The sequence below is a fragment of the Salmo salar genome, chromosome ssa16, assembly GCF_905237065.1.
Source record: "Salmo salar chromosome ssa16, Ssal_v3.1, whole genome shotgun sequence".
Classification (NCBI taxonomy): Eukaryota; Metazoa; Chordata; class Actinopteri; order Salmoniformes; family Salmonidae; genus Salmo; species Salmo salar.
In genome coordinates, this window is record NC_059457.1 from 58,822,265 (window position 1) to 58,840,606 (window position 18,342).

Here is an 18,342-nt window from a genome sequence, read left to right on the forward strand (position 1 = left end):
ATGGCATCATGAGGACAGAAAATTATGTGGATATATTGAAGCAACATCTCAAGACATCAGTCAGGAAGTTAAAGCTTGGTCGCAAATGGGTCTTCCAAATGGACAATGACCCCAAGCATACTTCCAAAGTTGTGGCAAAATGGCTTAAGGACAACAAATTTAAGGTATTGTAGTGGCCAACACTCCAATCCTGTTAAGGCAAGGGCTGATTTCAAGGTTTTACTGCTAATCTACAAAGCATTACATGGGCTTGCTCCTACCTATCTTTCCGATTTGGTCCTGCCGTACATACCTACACGTACGCTACGGTCACAAGACGCAGGCCTCCTAATTGTCCCTAGAATTTCTAAGCAAACGGCTGGAGGTAGGGCTTTCTCCTATAGAGCTCCATTTTTATGGAATGGTCTGCCTACCAATGTGAGAGACGCAGACTCAGTCTCAACCTTTAAGTCTTTACTGAAGACTTATCTCTTCAGTAGGTCCTATGATTAAGTATAGTCTGGCCCAGGAGTGTGAAGGTGAACGGAAAGGCTGGAGCAACGAACCGCCCTTGCTGTCTCTGCCTTGCCGGTTCCCCTCTCTCCACTGGGATTCTCTGCCTCTAACCCTATTACAGGGGCTGAGTCACTGGCTTACTGGTGTTCTTCCATGCCGTCCATGGGAGGGGTGCGTCACTTGAGTGGGTTGAGTCACTGACGTGGTCTTCCTGTCTGGGTTGGCGGCCCCCCCCTTGGGTTGTGCCATGGCGGAGATCTTTGTGGGCTATACTCGGCCTTATCTTAGGACGGTAAGTTGGTGGTTGTAGACATCCCTCTAGTGGTGTGGGGGCTGTGCTTTGGCAAAGTGGGTGGGGTTATATCCTGCCTGTTTGGCCCTGTCCGGGGGTATCATCGGATGGGGCCACAGTGTCTTCTGATCCCTCCTGTCTCAGCCTCCAGTATTTATGCTGCAGTAGTTTATGTGTCGGGGGGCTAGGGTCAGTCTGTCACATCTGGAATATTTCTCTTGTCTTTTCCGGTGTCCTGTGTGAATTTAAATATGCTCTCTCTAATTCTCTCTTTCTCTTTCTTTCTTTCTCTCTCTCGGAGGACCTGAGCCCTAGGACCATGCCTCAGGTCTACCTGGCTTGATGACTCCTTGCTGTCCCCAGTTCACCTGGCCGTGCTGCTGCTCCAGTTCCAACTGTTCTGCCTGCAGCTATGGAACACTGACCTGTTCACCGGACGTGCTACCTGTCCCAGACCTGTTGTCCCAGACCTGCTGGAACCCTGACCTATTCACCAGACGTGCTACCTGTCCCAGACCTGCTGTTTTCAACTCTCTAGAGACAGCAGGAGCGGTAGAGATACTCTCAAAGATCGGCTATGAAAAAGCCAACTGACACTTACTCTTGTGTTACTGACTTGTTGCACTCTCGACAACTACTATGATTATTATTATTTGACAATGCTGGTCATTTATGAACATTTGAACATCTAGGCCATGTGCTGTTATAATCTCCACCCGGCACAGCCAGAAGAGGACTGGCCACCCCTCATAGCCTGGTTCCTCTCTAAATTTCTTCCTAGGTTGTGGCCTTTCTAGGGAGTTTTTCCTAGCCACTGTGCTTCTACACCTGCATTGCTTGCTGTTTGGGGTTTTAGGCTGGGTTTCTGTACAGCACTTTGAGATATCAGCTGATGTAAGAAGGGCTATATAAATAAATTTGATTTGATTTAACCATGTGTATGGACCAATAACATCTGCTAACCATGTGACCAATAACATCTGCTAACCATGTGTATGGACCAATAACATCTGCTAACCATGTGACCAATAACATCTGCTAACCATGTGTATGGACCAATAACATCTGCTAACCATGTGACCAATAACATCTGCTAACCATGTGACCAATAACAACATCTGCTAACCATGTGACCAATAACATCTGCTAACCATGTGTATGGACCAATAACATCTGCTAACCATGTGTATGGACCAATAACATCTGCTAACCATGTGTATGGACCAATAACATCTGCTAAACATGTGTATGGACCAATAACATCTGCTAACCATGTGACCAATAACATCTGCTAACCATAGATCCCGTGTGGCTCAGTTGGTAGAGCATGGTGTTTGCAACGCCAGGGTTGTGGGTTCGATTCCCACGGGGGACCAGTACGGGAAAAAAATGTATGGAATGTAAGCATTCACTACTGTAAGTCGCTCTGGATAAGAGTGTCTGCTAAATGACTAAAATGTAAATGTAATGTGTATGGTACCAATAACATCTGATTTGATTTATTTGATTTGAAGCTGGTTGAGAGAATGCCAAGAGTGTGCAAAGCAGTCATCAAGGCAAAGGGTGACTATTTGAAGAATCTAAAATCTATTTTGTTTTGTTTAACATTTTTTTTGGTTACTACATGATTCCATATGTGTTATTTCATAGTGTTGTCTTCACTATTATTCTACAATGTAGAAAATAGTAAAAAATAAAGAAAAACCCTGGAATGATTAGGTGTTCTAAAACTGAGGGCTTGCACCATTTTAAAGTTGTCAACTGGGTGGGGATTCTTAAGAGCTGGGTAGCAATCTGCCAATGAAGAAACTATACTACTTTAAAATGGAGATGCCCTCAATGGCGCTGCCCATGCTGTCACATTCTTAATGACACACATACCAAGATGAGTTCTGGGTCTCTATTGCCTCATATACCTGTTCTTCATATGTGTATCTGCCCTGTCATTGGCTAGAATGGTCCCACCTGATCTTTTCTGCCTTCCACCTTTGAGGAAATGTAATTTTCATTGTTAAGAGCGGTCACTTGAATATGTTGTTAATATAACAGACAATCTTTGACTTCAGCCACTAGGGATGGCAGGAAACAACTTACCAGGGAAGGACTGTAAACACACTCCTCAATGAATGACACATCAGTATATGTTTCAGCCTTATTCTAAAAGTGATTAAATTGTTTTTTTCTCCCCTCATCAATCTACATACAATAGCCAATGACAAAGCAAAAACAGGTTTTTCAGAAATGTTTGCAAATGTATATACATTTAAATTAAATAACACATTTACATAAGTATTCAGACCCTTTACTCAGTACTTTGTTGAAGGACCTTTGGCAGCGATTACAACCTCGAGTCTTCTTGGGTATGACGCTACAAGCTTGGCACACCTGTATTTGGGGAGTGTCTCCCATTCTTCTCTGCAGATCCTCTCAAGCTCTGTCAGGTTGGATGGGGAGCGTTGCTGCACAGCTTTTTTTCAGGTCTCTTCAGAGATGTTTGATCGGGTTCAAGTCCGGGCTCTGGCTGGGCCACTCAAGGACATTCAGAGACTTGTCCCGAAGCCACTCCTGTGTTGTCTTGGTTGTGTGCTTAGGGTCGTTGTCCTGTTGGAAGGTGAACCATCGCCCCAGTCTGAGGTCCTGAGGGCTCTGGAGCAGGTTTTCATCAAGGATCTCTCTACTTTGCTCCGTTCATCTTTCCCTCGTTCCTGACTAGTCTCCCAATCCCTGAATTTGAAAAATATCCCCACAGGATGCTGCCACCACCATGCTTCACCGCAGGGATGGTATTGGCCAGGTGATAAGCAGTGCCTGGTTTCCTCCAGACATGAAACTTGGCATTCAGGTCAAAGAGTTCAATCTTGGTTTCATCACACCAGAGAATCTTGTTTCTCATGGTCAGAGAGTCTTTAGGTGCCTTTTGGCAAACTCCAAGCTGGCTGTCATGTGCCTTTTACTGTGGAGTGGCTTCCGCCTGGCCACTCTACCATAAAGGCCTTATTGGTGAAGTGCTGCAGAGTTGGTTGTCCTTCTGGAAGGTTCTCCCATCTACACAGATGAACTCTGAAGCTCTGTCAGAGTGACCATCAGGCTCTTGGTCACCTCCCTGACCAAGGCCCTTCTCCCCCGATTGCTCAGTTTGGCCGGGAGGCCAGCTCTAAGAAGAGTCTTGGTGGTTCCAAACTTCTTCCATTTCAGAATGATGGAGGCCACTGTGTTCTTGTGGACCTTCAATGCTGTAGAAATGTTTTGGTGTCCTTCCCCAGATCTGTGCCTCGACCCAATCCTGTCTCTGAGCTCTACTGACAATTCCTTCGACCTCATAGCCTGGTTTTTGCTCTGACATGCACTGTCAACTGTGGAACCTTATATAGACAGGTGTGTGCCTTTTCCAATCAAGTTGTAGAAACATCTCAAGGATGATCAATGGAAACAGGATGCACCTGAGACTAAATTCTGAGTCTCATCGCAAAGGGTCTGAATATTTATGTAAAAGTATTTCTGTTTTTGATTTTATTTTTTTTAATTGGCTAACATTTCTAGACCTGTTATTGTTTTGTCATTATGGGGTATTGTGATGTCATTATGGGGTATTGTGATGTCATTGTGATGTCATTATGGGGTATTGTGATGTCATTATGGGGTATTGTGATGTCATTGTGATGTCATTATGGGGTATTGTGGGTAGATTGATGAGGAAAACAAATTATGCAATCCATTTTAGAATAAGGCTGTAACGTAAATTCTGAATAGTTTCCACTGTAATATGATAATGTATAATAATGTGACCAGGTTTGATTGAATATTTAGTTATGTTTATTATTAACCCGTACATTTCAATGAACTAAACTAACACCAGGGAGATTAAAATATTATACATTTAAACACGCATTATAATCATATTCTGGATTGACGGTTGTTCAATTAACAAATGTAGAAATGCAAAAAAAATCCTAAATAATCTCACCAGAAATCAAAATCCAATAAAAACCCAAACAAATGTAAATCCGTAGTTGTGAAACACTAACAGCAGCACAAGATTGTGCAGGAAGCACTACACATGGATGACAACACCATAAAACAGCTTCAAAATCAACAATATTTACAAGCAGTCACACATTTGTAATACTTCTGAGACTCTGTATTGTGTTGATGAGGAGCATCCATGATTCAGGAGTCCCGAAGTCAGACCGTTTGTGAAGGCTCTATGTTTCACCAGTAGCACTAGCAGCTGGGAGAGAGTGTGACATCATTATTCACCAGTCTTGTGTGCTATGAAGTCAGGGGGTTAGGTGGTCTGGGGGTCTGGTGGGTCGGGGGGTCTGGCGGGTCGGGTGGGTCTGGTGGGTTGCGGGGGTCGGGTGGGTCGCGGGGGTCGGGTGGGTCTGGGGGTCGCGTGGGTCTGGGGGTCGCGTGGGCGAGCAGAAAGAGATGTTCTTCTCTCAACACTGTTCAAAGCCAGCCATCAGAGACAGGGCAAGGGACTCCACTATAAGAGAGAACAGAGAAAAGACCGTCAGGACACCCCTCCCTCACAGCAGACACCCCTCCCTCACAGCAGACACCCCTCCCTCACAGCAGACACCCCTCCCATCACAGCAGACACCCCTCCCTCGCAGCAGACACCCTTCCCATCGCAGCAGACACCCTTCCCATCACAGCAGACACCCCTCCCATCACAGCAGACACCACTCACACACAGATCTTAATTGAACAGATCAGCGTGTAACTTACAGTGTGGAAATGACCCGCGGCAGACAGCTTTGTTTAGTATGGTCACCAGAAACATGTGGCAGTTCTTGAAATCAGATTCCATCTTATCAATGGATCCGATCCTGGAAACGACAGAGGAACACAGTTATCAATGTTAAATCACATCCAATTTTATTTGTCACATGCGCCGAATACAACAGGTGTAGACCTTAATTAATTTATTTCACCTTTATTTAACCAGGTATTTATATATTATATATAACCCTTTATTTAACCAGGTATTTATATATTATATATAACCCTTTATTTAACCAGGTATTTATATATATAACCCTTTATTTAACCAGGTATTTATACATTTACATTTACATTTTAGTCATTTAGCAGACGCTCTTATCCAGAGCGACTTACAGTAGTGAATGCATACATTTCATACAATTTCATACATTTCTTTTTTTATTTTAATTTTTTATTTTATTTTTTGTACTGGCCCCCCGTGGGAATCGAACCCAGAACCCTGGCGTTGCAAACACCATGCTCTACCAACTGAACTACAGGGAAGGCTTATTTAACCAGGTATTTATATATATAACCCTTTATTTAACCAGGTATTTATATATATAACCCTTTATTTAACCAGGTATTTATATATTATATATATATAACCCTTTATTTAACCAGGTATTTATATATTATATATATATATAACCCTTTATTTAACCAGGTATTTATATATTATATATATAACCCTTTATTTAACCAGGTATTTATATATTATATATATAACCCTTTATTTAACCAGGTATTTATATATTATATATAACCCTTTATTTAACCAGGTATTTATATATATAACCCTTTATTTAACCAGGTATTTATATATATAACCCTTTATTTAACCAGGTATTTATATATATAACCCTTTATTTAACCAGGTATTTATATATTATATATATAACCCTTTATTTAACCAGGTATTTATATATTATATATAACCCTTTATTTAACCAGGTATTTATATATTATATATATAACCCTTTATTTAACCAGGTATTTATATATTATATATATATATAACCCTTTATTTAACCAGGTATTTATATATTATATATATATATAACCCTTTATTTAACCAGGTATTTATATATTATATATATATATAACCCTTTATTTAACCAGGTATTTATATATATTATATATATATAACCCTTTATTTAACCAGGTATTTATATATATTATATATATAACCCTTTATTTAACCAGGTATTTATATATTATATATATAACCCTTTATTTAACCAGGTATTTATATATTATATATATAACCCTTTATTTAACCAGGTATTTATATATTATATATATAACCCTTTATTTAACCAGGTATTTATATATTATATATATAACCCTTTATTTAACCAGGTATTTATATATATATAACCCTTTATTTAACCAGGTATTTATATATTATATATATAACCCTTTATTTAACCAGGTATTTATATATTATATATAACCCTTTATTTAACCAGGTATTTATATATTATATATATAACCCTTTATTTAACCAGGTATTTACATATTATATATATATAACCCTTTATTTAACCAGGTATTTACATATTATATATATAACCCTTTATTTAACCAGGTATTTATATATTATATATATATAACCCTGACCCTTTATTTAACCAGGTATTTACATATTATATATATAACCCTAACCCTTTATTTAACCAGGTAGGCCAGTTGAGAACAAGTTCTCATTTACAACTGCGACCTGGCCAAGATAAAGCAAAGCAGTTCGACACAAACAAAACAGTTACACATAAACAAACGTACAGTCAATAATACAATAGAAAAAGTGTATATACAGTGTGTGCAAATGAGGTGAGATAAGGGAGGTAAGGCAATACATAGGCTATCGTGGCGAAATAATTAATTTAGCATTAACACTTAAGTGATAGATGTGCAGATGATGATGTGCAAGTAGAAATACTGGGGTGCAAAAGAACAAAAATAAATAACAATATGGGGATGAGGTAGTTGGGTGGGCTATTTACAGATGGGCTTTGTACAGGTGCAGTGATCGGTAAGCTGTTCTGACAGCTGATGCTTAAAGTTAGTGAGGGAAATATCACTGAAGCTGGAGACTCATTTTTGCAATTCGCTCATTTCACCTTAACGTGAAATGCTTACTTACAAGCCCTTCACCAACAATGCAGTTCAAGAAATAGAGTTAAGAAAATATTTACTAAAGCAAAAATAAGACAGTCAATGGGGTGGGGGTACAGGTTTGTTAAGGTAAGTTGTTCCAGTGGCCATTTGATGAATAGTTCAGCAGTCTTATGGCTTGGAGGTAGAAGCTGTTAAAGGAGCCTTTTGGTCCAAGACTTGGCGCTCCGGTACCGCTTGCCGTGCGGTAGCAGAGATAACAGTCTATGACTTGGGTGACTGGAGTCTCTGACAATCTTTTGGGCTTTCCTCTGACACTGCCTGGTGTAGAGGTCCTGGATGGCAGGAAGCTTGGCCCCAGGGATGTACTGGGCCGTACACACTACCCTCTGTAGCGCCTTACGGTCAGATGCCGGGCAGTTACCATACCAGGCGGTGCTGCAACCGGTCAGGATGCTCTCGATGGTGCAGCTGTACAACTGAGTATCTGGGGACCTATGCCAAATCTTTTCAGTCTCCTGAGGGGGGAAAGGTGTTGTCGTGCCCTCTTCACGACTGTCTTGGTATGTTTGGACCATGATACTTCGTTGGTGATGTGGACACCAAGGAACTTGAAACTCTCAACCTGCTCCACTTCAGCCCTGTCGATGTTACATGGGGGACTGTTCGGTCCTCCTTTTCCTGTAGTCCACGATCAGCTCCTTTGTCTTGCTCACGTTGAGGGAGAGGTTGTTGTCGTCGCACCACACTGCCAGGTCTCTGACCTCCTCCCTATAGGCTGTCTCATTGTTGTCTGTGATCAGGTCTACCACTGTTGTGTCGTCAGCAAACCTAATGATGTTGGAGTCGTGCCTGGCCATGCAGTCATGAGTGAACAGGGAGTACAGGAGGGGACTGAGCACGCACCCCTGAGGGGCCCCTGTGTTGAGAGTCAGCGTGGCACATGTGTTGTTACCTACCCTCACCACCTGGAGGCGGCCCGTCAGGAAGTCCAGGATCCAGTTGCAGAGGGAGGTGTTTAGTCCCAGGGTCCTTAGCTTAGTGATGAGCTTTGTGGGCACTATGGTGTTGAACGATGAGCTTTAGTCAATGAACAGTACTCTCACATAGGTGTTCCTTTTGTCCAGGTGAGAAAGGGCAGTGTGGAGTGCAATAGAGATTGCGTCATCTGTGGATCTGTTGGGGAAGTATACGAGTTGGAGTGGGTCTAGGGTTTCCGGCATGATGGTGTTGATGTGAGCCATGACCAGCCTTTCTAAGCATTTCATGGCTACTGACGTGAGTGCTACGGGTCTGTAGTCATTTAGGCAGGTTACCTTGGTGTTCTTGGGCACAGGGACTATGGTGGTCTGCTTGAAACATGTAGGTATTACAGACTGGGTCAGGGAGAGGTTGAAAATGTCAGTTTAGACACTTGACAGTTGGTCCGCGCATGAGTACACGTCCTGGTAATCCGTCCGGCCCTACGGCCTTGTGAATGTTGACCTGTTTAAAGGTCTTGCTCACAACGGCTATGGAGAGCGTGATCACACAGTCATCCGGGAACAGCTGGTGCTCTCATGCATGCTTCAGTGTTGCTTGCCTCAAAGCGAGCATAAAAGACATTCAGTTCGTCTGGTAGGCTCGCGTCACTGGAAAGTTAGCGGCTGGGTTTCACTTTGTAGACCATAATATTTTTCAAGCCCTGCCACATCCGACGAGTGTCAGAGCCAGTGTAGTAGGATTCCGTGATGTAATCCTGAGGCCTAGTGTCGTACCATTCATCACCTCATGTTTCAGCGTGATAATGCACAGCCCCATGTCGCAAGGATCTGTACACAATTCCTGGAAGCTGAACATTTCCCAATTCTTCCTTGGCCTGCATACTCAGCAGACATGTCACCCATATCTGGAGAAAAGATTTGCCATGGGTCCTCAGATCCTCAAAAGGTTTTACAGCTGCACCATCGAGAGCATCCTGACGGGTTGCATCACTGCCTGGTTATGGCAACTGCTTGGCCTCTGACAGCAAGGCGCTACAGAGGGTAGTGCGTACGGCAAAGTACATCACCGGGGCCAAGCTTCCTGCCATCCAGGACCTCTATACCAGGCGGTGTCAGAGGAAGCTTGCTGCTGCTGATACTCTTGTTATTATCTATGCATAATCACTAACTCTACCTACATGTACATATTACCTCGACACCGGTGCCCCCGCACATTGACTCTGTACTGGTACCCCCTGTATATAGCCTCCACATTGACGCTGTACCGGCACCCCCTGTATATAGCCTCCACATTGACTCTGTACCGGTACCCCCTGTATATAGCCTCCACATTGTACCGGTACCCCTTGTATATAGCCTCCACATTGACTCTGTACCGGTACCCCCTGTATATAGCCTCCACATTGACTCTGTACCGTAACACCCTGTATATAGCCTCCACATTGACTCTGTACCGTAACACCCTGTATATAGCCTCCACATTGACTCTGTACCGGTACCCCCTGTATATAGCCTCCACATTGACTCTGTACCGGTACCCCCTGTATATAGCCTCCACATTGACTCTGTACCGTAACACCCTGTATATAGCCTCCACATTGACTCTGTACCGTAACACCCTGTATATAGCCTCCACATTGACTCTGTACCGTAACACCCTGTATATAGCCTCCACATTGACTCTGTACCGTAACACCCTGTATATAGCCTCCACATTGACTCTGTACCGTAACACCCTGTATATAGCCTCCACATTGACTCTGTACCGGTACCCCCTGTATATAGCCTCCACATTGACTCTGTACCGTAACACCCTGTATATAGCCTCCACATTGACTCTGTACCGGTACCCCCTGTATATAGCCTCCACATTGACTCTGTACCGTAACACCCTGTATATAGCCTCCACATTGACTCTGTACCGGTACCCCCTGTATATAGCCTCCACATTGTTATTTACTGCTGCTCTTTAATTATTTGTTATTCTTATCATCTCACACTTTTTTTTTGGGGGGGGGTATTTTCTTAAAACTGCATTGTTGGTTAAGGGCTTGTCAGTAAGTGTTTCACTGTGAGGTCTACTACACCTGTTGTATTCAGCATTTCACTGTGAGGTCTACTACACCTGTTGTATTCAGCGTTTCACTGTGAGGTCTACTACACCTGTTGTATTCAGCGTTTCACTGTGAGGTCTACTACACCTGTTGTATTCAACATTTCACTGTGAGGTCTACTACACCTGTTGTATTCAGCATTTCACTGTGAGGTCTACTACACCTGTTGTATTCAGCATTTCACTGTGAGGTCTACTACACCTGTTGTATTCAGCATTTCACTGTGAGGTCTACTACACCTGTTGTATTCAGCATTTCACTGTGAGGTCTACTACACCTGTTGTATTCAGCATTTCACTGTGAGGTCTACTACACCTGTTGTATTCAGCATTTCACTGTGAGGTCTACTACACCTGTTGTATTCAGCATTTCACTGTGAGGTCTACTACACCTGTTGTATTCAGCATTTCACTGTGAGGTCTACTACACCTGTTGTATTCAGCATTTCACTGTGAGGTCTACTACACCTGTTGTATTCAGCATTTCACTGTGAGGTCTACTACACCTGTTGTATTCAGCATTTCACTGTGAGGTCTACTACACCTGTTGTATTCAGCATTTCACTGTGAGGTCTACTACACCTGTTGTATTCAGCATTTCACTGTGAGGTCTACTACACCTGTTGTATTCAGCATTTCACTGTGAGGTCTACTACACCTGTTGTATTCAGCATTTCACTGTGAGGTCTACTACACCTGTTGTATTCAGCATTTCACTGTGAGGTCTACTACACCTGTTGTATTCAGCATTTCACTGTGAGGTCTACTACACCTGTTGTATTCAGCATTTCACTGTGAGGTCTACTACACCTGTTGTATTCAGCATTTCACTGTGAGGTCTACTACACCTGTTGTATTCAGCATTTCACTGTGAGGTCTACTACACCTGTTGTATTCAGCATTTCACTGTGAGGTCTACTACACCTGTTGTATTCAGCATTTCACTGTGAGGTCTACTACACCTGTTGTATTCAGCATTTCACTGTGAGGTCTACTACACCTGTTGTATTCAGCATTTCACTGTGAGGTCTACTACACCTGTTGTATTCAGCATTTCACTGTGAGGTCTACTACACCTGTTGTATTCAGCATTTCACTGTGAGGTCTACTACACCTGTTGTATTCAGCATTTCACTGTGAGGTCTACTACACCTGTTGTATTCAGCATTTCACTGTGAGGTCTACTACACCTGTTGTATTCAGCATTTCACTGTGAGGTCTACTACACCTGTTGTATTCAGCATTTCACTGTGAGGTCTACACCTGTTGTAGTCGGCGCATGTGACAAATATAATTTGATTTGATCGCACAGCCATTGAGTGGGACAACATTCCACAACCTGATCGCTGCATGAGGCAAATGGTGGTCACACCAGACACTGACTGGTTCTCTGATCCACACCCCTACCTTTTAAAAAACATTTTTATCTGTGAGTAACAGATGCATATCTGTATGCCCAGTCATGTGAAATCCATAGATTAGGGCCTAATGAATATATTTCCTTATATGAACTGTAACTCAGTAAAATCCTAGACATTTTTGCATGTTTCTTTTACAGTTTTGTTCAGTGTAATATGCCAACCAAGTGAGTATACTACGTGAATACAAACATTTACATTTTTTATTAGAAATTTTCCTCACGAGAGGATTTCTATATTTGAAATTCTGTGAGGGTTATTTAAATCGTTTTTACAAATGTAATTTAAATTTGACGAAAAAAAAGTTCCTGACCATATCTTAAATTCTGTTTAGGTTATTTAATAGTTTCATATTTAGTTTTTAATTTAACAGCATCAATCGCCGGAAGGAGGAAAACAAATCGCAACAAATTGGACTCGCCGTTGTTTCCAGGCATCATAAGGTGAATACAAGGACGATTCTTACACTAATTAGCAGATATGCTCTCGACTTAACAGAAACACATGAGATTGATCGTAATCATAAGTGAGGATTTCTGTAATAAATGACACCACTCACTTCCACGCTCCAAAGCCAACCTGCCAGCGGTCTGAGAAGATGAGGACCAGATTGAGAACTTTCATGATCGCCTCCTTCACGAAGCTCACCTGGAGACGAAACATCAACAGTTACATCATGAAAACTAACATTCAATATTTTTGTTGCGTTCCAGTGTTGATCTCTGCTGGGGGTTTCTGTGTTTTATACAGACAGGTATACACCTCTAGGTGGACAGGTATACATCTCTAGGTGGACAGGTATACATCTCTAGGTGGACAGGTATACACCTCTAGGTGGACAGACAGGTATACACCTCTAGGTGCAGACAGGTATACACCTCTAGGTGGACAGACAGGTATACATCTCTAGGTGGACAGACAGGTATACATCTCTAGGTGGACAGACAGGTATACATCTCTAGGTGGACAGACAGGTATACATCTCTAGGTGGACAGACAGGTATACACCTCTAGGTGGACAGACAGGTATACACCTCTAGGTGGACAGACAGGTATACACCTCTAGGTGGACAGACAGGTATACACCTCTAGGTGGACAGGTATACACCTCTAGGTGGACAGGTATACACCTCTAGGTGGAGACAGGTATACACCTCTAGGTGGACAGACAGGTATACACCTCTAGGTGGACAGACAGGTATACACCTCTAGGTGGACGGACAGGTATACACCTCTAGGTGGACGGACAGGTATACACCTCTAGGTGGACGGACAGGTATACACCTCTAGGTGGACGGACAGGTATACACCTCTAGGTGGACGGACAGGTATACACCTCTAGGTGGACGGACAGGTATACACCTCTAGGTGGACGGACAGGTATACACCTCTAGGTGGACGGACAGGTATACACCTCTAGGTGGACGGACAGGTATACACCTCTAGGTGGACGGACAGGTATACACCTCTAGGTGGACGGACAGGTATACACCTCTAGGTGGACGGACAGGTATACACCTCTAGGTGGACGGACAGGTATACACCTCTAGGTGGACGGACAGGTATACACCTCTAGGTGGACGGACAGGTATACACCTCTAGGTGGACGGACAGGTATACACCTCTAGGTGGACGGACAGGTATACACCTCTAGGTGGACGGACAGGTATACACCTCTAGGTGGACGGACAGGTATACACCTCTAGGTGGACGGACAGGTATACACCTCTAGGTGGACGGACAGGTATACACCTCTAGGTGGACGGACAGGTATACACCTCTAGGTGGACGGACAGGTATACACCTCTAGGTGGACGGACAGGTATACACCTCTAGGTGGACGGACAGGTATACACCTCTAGGTGGACGGACAGGTATACACCTCTAGGTGGACGGACAGGTATACACCTCTAGGTGGACGGACAGGTATACACCTCTAGGTGGACGGACAGGTATACACCTCTAGGTGGACGGACAGGTATACACCTCTAGGTGGACGGACAGGTATACACCTCTAGGTGGACGGACAGGTATACACCTCTAGGTGGACGGACAGGTATACACCTCTAGGTGGACGGACAGGTATACACCTCTAGGTGGACGGACAGGTATACACCTCTAGGTGGACGGACAGGTATACACCTCTAGGTGGACGGACAGGTATACACCTCTAGGTGGACGGACAGGTATACACCTCTAGGTGGACGGACAGGTATACACCTCTAGGTGGACGGACAGGTATACACCTCTAGGTGGACGGACAGGTATACACCTCTAGGTGGACGGACAGGTATACACCTCTAGGTGGACGGACAGGTATACACCTCTAGGTGGACGGACAGGTATACACCTCTAGGTGGACGGACAGGTATACACCTCTAGGTGGACGGACAGGTATACACCTCTAGGTGGACGGACAGGTATACACCTCTAGGTGGACGGACAGGTATACACCTCTAGGTGGACGGACAGGTATACACCTCTAGGTGGACGGACAGGTATACACCTCTAGGTGGACGGACAGGTATACACCTCTAGGTGGACGGACAGGTATACACCTCTAGGTGGACGGACAGGTATACACCTCTAGGTGGACAGACAGGTATACACCTCTAGGTGGACAGACAGGTATACACCTCTAGGTGGACAGACAGGTATACACCTCTAGGTGGACAGACAGGTATACACCTCTAGGTGGACAGACAGGTATACACCTCTAGGTGGACAGACAGGTATACACCTCTAGGTGGACAGACAGGTATACACCTCTAGGTGGACAGACAGGTATACACCTCTAGGTGGACAGACAGGTATACACCTCTAGGTGGACAGACAGGTATACACCTCTAGGTGGACAGACAGGTATACACCTCTAGGTGGACAGACAGGTATACACCTCTAGGTGGACAGACAGGTATACACCTCTAGGTGGACAGACAGGTATACACCTCTAGGTGGACAGACAGGTATACACCTCTAGGTGGACAGACAGGTATACACCTCTAGGTGGACAGACAGGTATACACCTCTAGGTGGACAGACAGGTATACACCTCTAGGTGGACAGACAGGTATACACCTCTAGGTGGACAGACCGGTATACACCTCTAGGTGGACAGACCGGTATACACCTCTAGGTGGACAGACCGGTATACATCTCTAGGTGGACAGACAGGTATACATCTCTAGGTGGACAGACAGGTATACATCTCTAGGTGGACAGACAGGTATACATCTCTAGGTGGACAGACAGGTATACATCTCTAGGTGGACAGACAGGTATACATCTCTAGGTGGACAGACAGGTATACACCTCTAGGTGGACAGACAGGTATACACCTCTAGGTGGACAGACAGGTATACACCTCTAGGTGGACAGACAGGTATACATCTCTAGGTGGACAGACAGGTATACATCTCTAGGTGGACAGACAGGTATACATCTCTAGGTGGACAGACAGGTATACATCTCTAGGTGGACAGACAGGTATACATCTCTAGGTGGACAGGTATACACCTCTAGGTGGACAGGTATACACCTCTAGGTGGACAGGTATACACCTCTAGGTGGACAGGTATACATCTCTAGGTGGACAGGTATACATCTCTAGGTGGACAGGTATACATCTCTAGGTGGACAGGTATACATATCTAGGTGGACAGGTATTTGTAGGAAAGGTATCTAGTAGTACAGCTATCGAGTGGACAGGTATTGTCAAACATCTCATTCCAATATTATGGGGATTAATATGGAGTTGGTCCCCCCTTTGCTGCTATAACAGTCTCCACTCATCTGGGAAGGCTTTCCACTAAATGTTGGACATGTACACTTATAAGAGCTCAGTGACCTTCAAGATGGGAAGCACCGTCATAGGATGCTACCTTTCCAACAAGTCAGTTCGATTACATTTCTGCCCTGCTAGAACTGCCCAGGTCAACCATAAGTGCAGTTATTGTGAAATGGAAACGTCAAGGAGCATCAACGGCTAAGCTGCAAAGTGGTAGGCCACACAAGCTCACAGAAAGGGACCGCCGAATGCTGTAGCACTTAAAAACAGTCTGTCCTCGGTTGCAACACTCACTACCGAGTTCCAAACTGCCTCTGGAAGCAACGCCAGCACAAGAACAGTTAGTCGGGAGCTTCATGAAATGGGATTCCATGGCTGAGCAGCCGCACACAAGCCTAAGATCACCATGCGCAATGCCAAGCGTCGGCTGGGGTGGTGTAAAGCTCACCGCCATTGGACTCTGGAGCAGTGGAAACACGTTCTCTGGAGTGATGAATCACGCTTCACCATTGGACGAATCTGGGTTTGGCGGAAGCCAGGAGAACGCTACCTCCCACAATGCATAATGTCAAATGTAAAGTTTGGTGGAGGATGAATAATGGTCTGGGGCTGTTTTTCATGGTTCGGGCTAGGCCCCTTAGTTCCAGTGAAGGGAAATCTTAACGCTACAGCATACAATGACATTCTAGACGATTCTGTGCTTCCAACTTTGTGGCAACAGTTTGGGGAAGGCCCTTTCCTGTTTCAGCATGACAATGCCCCCGTGCACAAAGCCAGGTCCGTACAGAAACGGTTTGTCGAGATCAGTGTGGAAGAACTTGACTGGCCTGCACAGAGCCCTGACTTCAACCCCATCAAACACCTTTGGGATGAATTGGAACGCCGACTGCGAGCCAGGCCTAATCGTCCAACATCAGTGCCCGACCTCACTAACGCTCGTGGCTGAATGGAAGCAAGTCCCCCACAGCAATATTCTAACATCTAGTGGAAAGCCTTCCCAGAAGAGTGGAGGCTGTTATAGCAGCAAAAGGGGGAGACCAATCCATATTATTGCCCATGACTTTGGAATGAGATGTTGGACGAGCAGGTGTCCACATACGTTTGGGTAATATAGTGTATCAGTATCTATAAGACAGGTATCCATCTTACCTTCTCTCGCAACAGACAGCGGTCGTGGATAGTGGACAGGTATCTGTAGTGGATCTTAATCAGCTGGTCCAGGTCTTTAGCCTCCTGGACCTGGTGCTGGAACTCCAGACCAGTGCTGTGAAGAATCTAACAAGACAGGGATATCGCCAAGTACGATATGGAACGTTTAGATATTGACCAAAAATCTATATTGGCATGTATTATGACTAGAGGTCCATACAGATGCCTGATGGGAAACTTCTGAACTACAACTAGCGCTACAACAGCACTACACCTAGCCTAGCACTACACCTAGCCTAGCACTACACCTAGCCTAGCACTACGCCTAGCTCTACACCGAGCCTAGCTCTACACCGAGCCTAGCTCTACACCGAGACTAGCTCTACACCACAACTAGACTAGCACTACAACTACACTACAACTAGACTAGCACTACAACTACAACTAGACTAGCACTTCAACTAGACTAGCACTACAACTAGACTAGCACTACAACTAGACTAGCACTACACTACAACTAGACTAGCACTACACTACAACTAGACTAGCACTACAACTAGCACTACAACTAGCACTACAACTAGCACTACAACTAGACTAGCACCACACTACAACTAGACTAGCACCACACTACAACTAGACTAGCACCACACTACAACTAGACTAGCACCACACTACAACTAGACTAGCACTACAACTAGACTAGCACTACACTACAACTAGACTAGCACTACAACTAGCACTACAACTAGACTAGCACCACACCGAGACTAGCTCTACACCAAGACTAGCACTACACTACACTACAACTAGACTAGCACTACAACTAGACTAGCACTACAACTAGACAAGCACTACAACTACAACTAGCACTACAACTACAACTAGCACTACAACTAGACTAGCACTACAACTACAACTAGCACTACAACTAGACTAGCACTACAACTAGCACTACAACTAGCACTACAACTAGACTAGCACTACAACTAGCACTACAACTAGCACTACAACTAGACTAGCACTACAACTAGACTAGCACTACAACTAGCACTACAATTAGACTAGCACTACAACTAGACTAGCACTACAACTAGCACTACAATTAGACTAGCACTACAATTAGACTAGCACTACAACTAGACTAGCACTACAACTACAACTAGCACTACAACTAGACTAGCACTACAACTAGCACTACAACTAGCACTACAACTAGA

At 44.2% G+C, this 18,342-nt stretch overlaps 1 protein-coding gene across 2 annotated transcripts in view; it reads right to left on the bottom strand.

Annotated features, from left to right (window-relative positions):
- Nucleotides 1-4,577: 4,577 nt before the first annotated feature.
- The window catches only part of tubgcp5 (tubulin gamma complex component 5), a 60,235-nt gene continuing 46,470 nt past the window's right edge, over nt 4,578-18,342 (bottom strand). For both annotated transcript variants that reach the window (XM_045697508.1, XM_045697507.1), the window contains 4 exons: nt 17,123-17,248; nt 12,746-12,834; nt 5,519-5,619; nt 4,578-5,273 (listed from right to left, as the gene is read on the bottom strand). In XM_045697508.1, the coding sequence (XP_045553464.1) occupies nt 5,227-5,273; nt 5,519-5,619; nt 12,746-12,834; nt 17,123-17,248 (363 nt within the window). In that variant the 3' untranslated portion in view covers nt 4,578-5,226. The remainder of the gene's footprint in view (nt 5,274-5,518; nt 5,620-12,745; nt 12,835-17,122; nt 17,249-18,342) is intronic.